This window comes from Macrotis lagotis, chromosome 1 (genome assembly GCF_037893015.1).
Source record: "Macrotis lagotis isolate mMagLag1 chromosome 1, bilby.v1.9.chrom.fasta, whole genome shotgun sequence".
NCBI classification, from domain to species: domain Eukaryota; kingdom Metazoa; phylum Chordata; class Mammalia; order Peramelemorphia; family Peramelidae; genus Macrotis; species Macrotis lagotis.
Genome location: NC_133658.1, coordinates 41566224 through 41573778, shown reverse-complemented (window position 1 = coordinate 41573778; position 7555 = coordinate 41566224). Strand labels below are relative to the sequence as shown.

Here is a 7555-nt window from a genome sequence, read left to right as displayed (position 1 = left end):
CCCAAGTCCAAATCTGACCTCAGACATACACTTAATGTGTGACCCTAGGCAAATCACTGAATCCTATTTGCCTCAATTTTTTCATCTGTAAAATGAGCTGGAGAAGGAAATGGCAAAACTACCCTACTATCTTTTGCAAGGAAACCCCAAATAGGGCCACAATGAGTCTGACAAGATTGAAGTGACTGAACAACCACAACCACACATATTGGGTATTATAACCTCAAGCACTGAGGCTACAAGAAGAGGCAAAAGACAAACCCTGTTTTCAAAGAATTCATAATGTGATGGTAGAAAATAACATGAAAAAAATGTATACACGCACATATACCACAGTGGATAGAATACTGAACCTGGATTCAAGAAGACCTGAGTTACTGCTGGATAATAAAACTGTGCATATCCTTTGATCCAGAAATACCACTGCTAAAAAGTCCACATGTAGGGGCAGCTAGGTGGTCCAGTCAGGAGTACCTGAGTTCAAATTCTGTGATCCTGAGCAAAGCACTGACCTGTTGTCTGCCTCAATTTCCTTATCTGTAAAATGAGGATAATTATAACACCTATATTCCAGGGGTTTCATAAGGATCAAATGAGATAATATGAATTCATATGAATTAGATAGCATAGTGGATAGAGCACCAGCCTTGAAGTCGAGGACCTGAGTTTAAATATGGACTCAAACTCTGTGTGACCTTGAGTAAATCATTTTTCTCACATCCAGGGCTATCTCCAATTGTCCTGATTCATATCCAGCCACTGGACTTGGGCTTTAGAAGAGAAAGTAAGGTTGGTGACACAGCTGGTGACTCACTCCAATCTCAATTCATGTGCTTATCATGGCATCACCTCCCTGGTATCATGGACATCTTCAAAAACAAAGGACAAGAGGGCAGCTAGGTGGCGCAGTGGATAGAGAGAGCATTGGCACTGGAATCAGGAGGACCTGAATGCAAATCTCACCTCAGACACACATAGGTGTGTGGCCTTAGGCAAGTCACTTAACCCCATTGCTTAGCAACTCCCCCCCCCCCCCAGAAGAACAAAGGACAAAACATCATCATACAGGATAAGGAGGAAATAATGAAGAGAAGGAAAGCATCAGAATTAAAAGGGGTTGGGATTCTAGGTGGGATTTATAGCAAGCTAGGGAGGTCAGGAATGGAGCAGAGTGGGGAGAGCATTCTAGCCATGTCAGGAAGTCAGAGAGAATGGCCAGGGCTGAGAGAGGGAAGGTGTCACTTGTGGACAACCAGGAGGAACCTGGTCAGGGGCTGAGAGAGGGAAGGTGTCACTTGTGGACAACCAGGAGGAACCTGGTCAGGGGCTGAGAGAGGGAAGGTGTCACTTGTGGACAACCAGGAGGAACCTGGTCAGGGGCTGAGAGAGGAAAGGTGTCACTTGTGGACAACCAGGAGGAACCTGGTCAGGAGTAAGATGGTAGAAAGATAGCAGGTCAGGGTATGAAGGATTTTGAAAGTCAAACCAAGTATTGTATTGTTTATCTGACAAGGAAAGGAGTGAAGTAGTCAGCCGTGTGTCAGAAATGTGGCTGAATGGAGGATGGAGAGGCTTGAGGCACGAAGGGAAAGGTGTCAGAGAAGAGAAGGGGATGACCTTGAGAGATGCTGCCAAGGTGAATGGGGTCTTGGCCACAGGTGGGAGATGGAGGATGAGGAGGCAGTGAGGAAGGGAAGGAGCTCTCTGTCGAATTTAAGAGGCCTACTGGACATCCAGGTCAGCGTGTCGGAAAGGCTACGGGGGCAGAGGCAAGAGCCGAGGCCCGCTGCGGCCGGGGGGCCGGACAAGGGACTGAGACTCGCCCGGCCGGGGGGAGGTGGCAATGAACTCCATGCCAGCCGACGGGGTGGGCACCTGAGGCACACGGAGGGGAAGGCCGAGGGGCGCCCGGCTGGAGAGGCGCCCCGCGGATGGGCACTGCCCGCTCTGTCTGCCCTCGCCGCACAAGCCGCTGTCTTTGCCGTCAAGGGGGCGAGGCTGTTTGGGGGGTGAAGGAGGGCTGTAGGGACGGGCGGCTGTGTGGCCTTGGACCGGTCACTGGGGCCGCCGGGCCGGGCTCCGGAAAGGGAGCGGCCCGGCCCAGCCCCGCGGGCCAGGCCAGGTGGGGGCGGGGCCAGGGAGGGCGGGGGGGGGGGGGGAGGGGGCGGGGCGTGCCGAGGTGGTGGTCAGGAGGGGGCGGGGCCAGGGAGGGCCAGGGGGCGGGGCGTCCGGGGAGGGGTCAGGCGGGGGCGGGGCGTCCCGAGGAGGGGGTCAGGCGGGGGCGGGGCGTCCGGGGAGGGGGCCAGGCGGGGGCGGGGCCAGGGAGGGCCGGGGGGCGGGGCGTCCGGGGAGGGGCCGGGGGGTGGGGCGTCCCGAGGAGGGGGTCAGGCGGGGGCGGGGCGTCCCGAGGAGGGGGCCAGGCGGGGGCGGGGCCAGGGAGGGCCGGGGGGCGGGGCGTCCGGGGAGGGGTCAGGCGGGGGCGGGGCGTCCCGAGGAGGGGGGCAGGCGGGGGCGGGGCGTCCGGGGAGGGGGCCGGCGGGGGCGGGGCATCCGGGGAGGGGGCCGGCGGGGCGGGGCGTCCGGGGAGGGGGCCGGCGGGGGCGGGGCATCCGGGGAGGGGGCCGGCGGGGCGGGGCGTCCGGGGAGGGGGCAGGTGGGGGCGGGGCCCCTGGGCGCCCGCCCCGCCCCCGCCCCCGGGCCGCGGGGCGCAGGCTCGGCGGGGCTCGGCCGCGCGGCGTCCTCCCCGCCTGCAGGCGGCGCTGTGGGCGGGGCCGGGCTCGGGGCGGGCGGCCGCGGCCCCTCCTGCCGAGCTCGGCCCCTTTTCCGGGTTCCCTCCGCCGCCGCCGCCGCCGCCTCCTGGGCCTCCGCCGCCGCCGCGGCCGCCGTCGCCGCGCGTCCCCGGCCGCCTCCCGCCCCTGCCCCGGCCGCCCCCCCCCCGCCGGAGCGGCCGCCGCCGAGGAGCGCGGGCCGCGGCACGAGCGCCCTCCCGCCGCCCGCCCCACCCTCCGCCCGCCGGCCCGGGGCGGCACGGCCCGGCGGCCCCCGCGCCCGCCCCCGCGGACCCGGCCTGGCGCCGCCGCCCGCCTGCGCCGTCCTCGCCGCCGCCGCCTCGCCGCTGCGGGGGCTCCTGCGCTCGGCGCCCCGCGGCCGCCGCCCGCCGCTCCCGCCGGCCCGCGCCCCCCGCGGCCGCCCGGCGCCGCCCGCCATGCCCGGCCCGGCCGCCGGGAGCAGGGCCCGGGTGTACGCCGAGGTGAACAGCCTGAGGAGCCGCGAGTACTGGGACTACGAGGCGCACGTCCCGAGCTGGGGGTAAAGCCGCCGCCGCGCCCCGGGCCCATGTGCTCCGCAGGCCCGGCCCCGCCGGACCGGGGCCCGGCCTCGCCCCCCGCCCCGGGCGCCGGGGCCTGCGTGCCCGCGGCGGAGGGCCCGGCCCCTTCCCCCCTCGGGGCCTCGGGGTCGGTTAGAGCAGGGGCTCCTGCACCCTCCCGGCCCGTGGCCCCCAGCCAGCCCAGCGCCCACCCCCCCCCGGAGCCGAGGCTTCGAGCCAGGGTTGTACGGGGGGCCCCTCGGGGCCGGGCAGCCCCCCGCGGAAGGGGCCCCGGCTGCCTCCCCGGCCGGGGCCGGCACACCCGGGCTTGGGACAAAGCTAGGGGGAGCCCGGGAAGAGCCCGCGGCCCCGGAGCCGCCTGGATCGGGGAGCGCCAAACCACCGTCACTCAGACGTCTTTCTTGCTCTTCACAGTAATCAGGACGATTACCAACTGGTTCGGAAACTTGGTCGGGGAAAGTATAGTGAAGTCTTTGAGGCCATTAACATCACCAACAATGAGAGAGTGGTGGTCAAAATCCTCAAGGTGAGTCAGTGCCCGGGTGATTGCCACGGTGAGAACCGTAGCTTGAAGGTTTGCGAAGCCGTGGACCGGCTCCTCTCATCCGAGCCTCACCACCCCCAAAAGTGCAGGAGGAAATTGAGGCTCCCGGAGCTTAGGCGACCCTCACGGGGTCACATAGCTAGCGAGTGTCTGGGGCAGAAGTCTAGCTTGAGTCTTCCTAATTCCAGGTCCAGTGCTCTATCCACATCCCCATCTAGGTTTGAAAGGTTTATCTCAAATGTCATCTTCATTTTCTAGTTCAAAAGGAAACCATTTACTGCCACGTTCCAGACTAAGAAGTGATGTTTTATTCTGCAGAGGAACTCACCTTTGCTCTCCATCCAAAATCTGCCTCCATTAGTCTTTTCCCATCCCATTTCCTATTCACCACCAAAAAAAAATGACAAACTGGGAGTGGTTTTGACAATAAAATCCAGACACAAGTGTGTTAGGAATGGACCTGTTACTTATTTAGATTCAAATGCTGGATTCCATTACTTAATTTATAGTCACCAAATCAATAGACCTGCCCTCCGAAACTAGTTTCCTTATTTGTTGGGCCATCTTTTGGGGCCAGGTTTGCTTCGAACCAATACTCAGTGCTCACGTTTGATAGATGTCCATCCTTTGTAAGAGGAAATTTCATCTGGCATTGAAATGGATTCAAAGGTTGAATGGTGCTGTGATGTCAGAAGGAGGAGTGAATGCCACAGAACTCTTAACTTGTTGGTTTGACTGTGGGGGTGATGTGCCGGTAGGTTATGATCTTGTGTGTTGGGATATTTGCTAGTTGCTCAGAAAAAGTACAACAAGAACTCATTTGGAATAAGTCTTGACAGTGACTACAGAAGGAGGAGGCCTCTGGAATGCAGTATGGCCTCTGTGGTAGCTGTTTTTCTGGTAGAAATCAATACTATAAAAGAATAGAACCCCTCCCCCCAAAAAAAATAACAATTTGGGTATGGCATTTTAAATGTAGGATGTAGTGGCTTGCTCTTATAATCATGGAACTTTTTGTTAACTCTGACATAACCATAACAAGCAAAAATTTCCCAAGTTGATGGTGTATTTGGAACTGCCTCTTGCTAATGATGTTTAAGGGGAACAGTAGAAAAATTCTTGGAATCTCTGGGTCCTCATGGCAGGCCAGTTTTGATTTATTCAAGTAATTATGAAAAATAAAGGGAATTAAGTGAAATGAGCTGGGCTGTTACCTGTGCCTTCCTGGTCTAGTAGCATTTTGAGTAGATTTGCAGAATGGAGAAGGCTTAACATTTTTTTCAATATTTTACATAGTATTAATACTATCTAAGAACATTGATCCTTGTTTGTCTTCCTGAGTTTTCTCCTTTGTGTTGAGGGAATGGGTCACAATTTCCCAACAGTGATCCCTCCTGCTGCTGGAGGAGTAAGAAAGTGTGCTCTGTCATGAACAGGGAGGAGGGCCTATGATAGATGGGAGCTGACTCCTCAGTTAACACAATGGATAACTGTAACACAAAGAATTTTTTTTTTTAGTTTTTGCAAGGCAGTGGGGTTAAGTGGCTTGCCCAAGGCCACACGGCTAGGTGATTATTAAGTGTCTGAGGCCGGATTTGAACTCAGGTACTCCTGACTCCAAGGCCAGTGCTCTATCCACTACACCACCTAGCCGCCCAACACAAAGAATTTTTTTTTAAATGTGCTATCTTTTGTAATTGTTAGCCTCTTAAAAATAATCTTTTGAATTATAGGTGTTTTTTCTAAAGATACTCTCAGTGCTCAAAACATTAAAAACTCCTTCCTCTTGGAAATTGCATCCAGAACCAGCTATGAGCATGATAAAAGTCATCCTCATTTTTCTACCTCTTTTTTTTTAAGATTTTTTTCACCCGAAAATACTATTGTCCAACTTGCTCACCCACCCTTATTTATTTGAATGGGATCCAAATACTTTTTTGATTATTTTCATTACTATTGATGATATTTGTTCAGAAAGCTTGTTTTAGTTTCCAAAAATGTTTTAAACAAATGGCAACTTGATTAGAGTATGTATATGGTATGATAAGTTTGACTATTTTGAAGAGTCTAGTAGTTGATTATAACTGTTTTTTGCCTGCAAAATGAGGAATATTTATTTTTAAAATTAGTTTTGTTCAAAAGTTACACCTCAGTGATTCTGAGTAGTGGCTTCACTGGACAAGTTATGCCCACCCCCCAATAAAACTTAACACTTGACTGTTCATTCTCAGAACAGCTTAGTGAGATGGAAATTGTACACACTATTTTTACAAGTGGAAAAATTTCCCAAAGGATACTGTTTGTGTACCTGAAAGAAATCAGTATAGTGAGATTTGCTGGGTTTTAGTCTACTAAAACTACTACTTTGTTTGTCAAGCTACAGTGTCTCTTGCTTCCAGACCTTGGAGCAGAACAGTAAGTGGTACTGAAGACAGTATCAGATTTGGAGCTGGTGTTGTAGGTGGTGGGAACATTAGCTAAAGTGTCCTTTGGGTGAAAATCTCTTGACAATCACATTTTCATCAGCATGGGGTCAGGATCACCTTGCCTCCCCTTGTGAATACCAATCAAATCAATACTTTACATACCCACATGGGATGAGAAACTACAATGAAGTTGGTGATTTTTCATTGTACATCTAATAGGCTAGAGTCAAGTGGATTTAAATGACTTGAAAATATTAAAATTTTTGTTTTTGAAATGTTCTACAACATTAGATAAGGATAATTGACACTTCTCCATTTTTGGTGTGCCTTCTGATAATTTTTTAGAAGAGAGTTCAGCCTAATGTAAATGACTAACTGCATTTAATATTGGGAGTTCTGTCAAAAGCTAATCCTGCTGTCATTTCAAGGGGGGGGATGCATAAAATAATATGTAAACTCCTTAAGAACCTACCTTTTTCAGTATTCTCTAAAGTAAAGAGAACTGTAGAGTTTTAGAAGGCAACTCAAGAGGCCATGGAATCTAACCCTCATTTTACACATGAGGAAACTGATTCCTAGAGAAGAGGGATTTCCCCAAAGTCATCCAGAGAGTGAATGACAGTGTTGCTTAGTCTTTTTTTTTTTTTAAGAGGCATAATCAGTAAGCAGCGGTGTTCAAATTCTGCCTTAGACATTAGCTGGCTGGTGTTTTCTTGTCTCCTTCTTTACATTGTGACCTCCCTAAGGGCAGGGACACTTAGCCCAGAGATGGTACAGTGTAGGTGCCTAATCAGTGCTTATTGACTGGCCCTGGGTGAAGTCACTTGACCTGTTACCCTCAGTTTCCTTATCTGCAAAATAATGATAGCAATTTCCCTCAGAGTAGATAGGATCAAATGAGATAATTACATAAAGTGCTTTTCAAACTGGGGTGTCATATAAAATGGGAGCTGTCATAATGAACAGAATCAGTGGATTTTCTTCAGGATTTTCACACTCAACTTAGTCTAGCCCTCCAAAGTCCATCCTCCATCAAGATGACCTGGATTGAAGTCTCACCCTGGACATGTCCTGTGACTCTGAGTAGGGCTTTTAGGACATCTTGTGCCCACTTGACTCTACTGTTTAGTTGCTAAAAAAACAGGTGCTGATTTTGGAATTTCTGCACCAGGAGTTCTCTCTATGCATTTGTGAAATCACAAGTGTAGTTTGGTTTTGGTTTTAATTCTCACCTGTTGTCTTCTCATGCAGCTCCTA

At 52.7% G+C, this 7555-nt stretch overlaps 1 protein-coding gene across 3 annotated transcripts in view; it reads left to right on the top strand.

Annotated features, from left to right (window-relative positions):
* The first annotated feature begins 3169 nt into the window (after positions 1 to 3169).
* The window catches only part of CSNK2A2 (casein kinase 2 alpha 2), a 39816-nt gene continuing 35430 nt past the window's right edge, over positions 3170 to 7555 (top strand). For all 3 annotated transcript variants that reach the window (XM_074198935.1, XM_074198919.1, XM_074198925.1), the window contains exons 1-2: positions 3170 to 3309; positions 3743 to 3854. In XM_074198935.1, the coding sequence (XP_074055036.1) occupies positions 3206 to 3309; positions 3743 to 3854 (216 nt within the window). In that variant the 5' untranslated portion in view covers positions 3170 to 3205. The remainder of the gene's footprint in view (positions 3310 to 3742; positions 3855 to 7555) is intronic.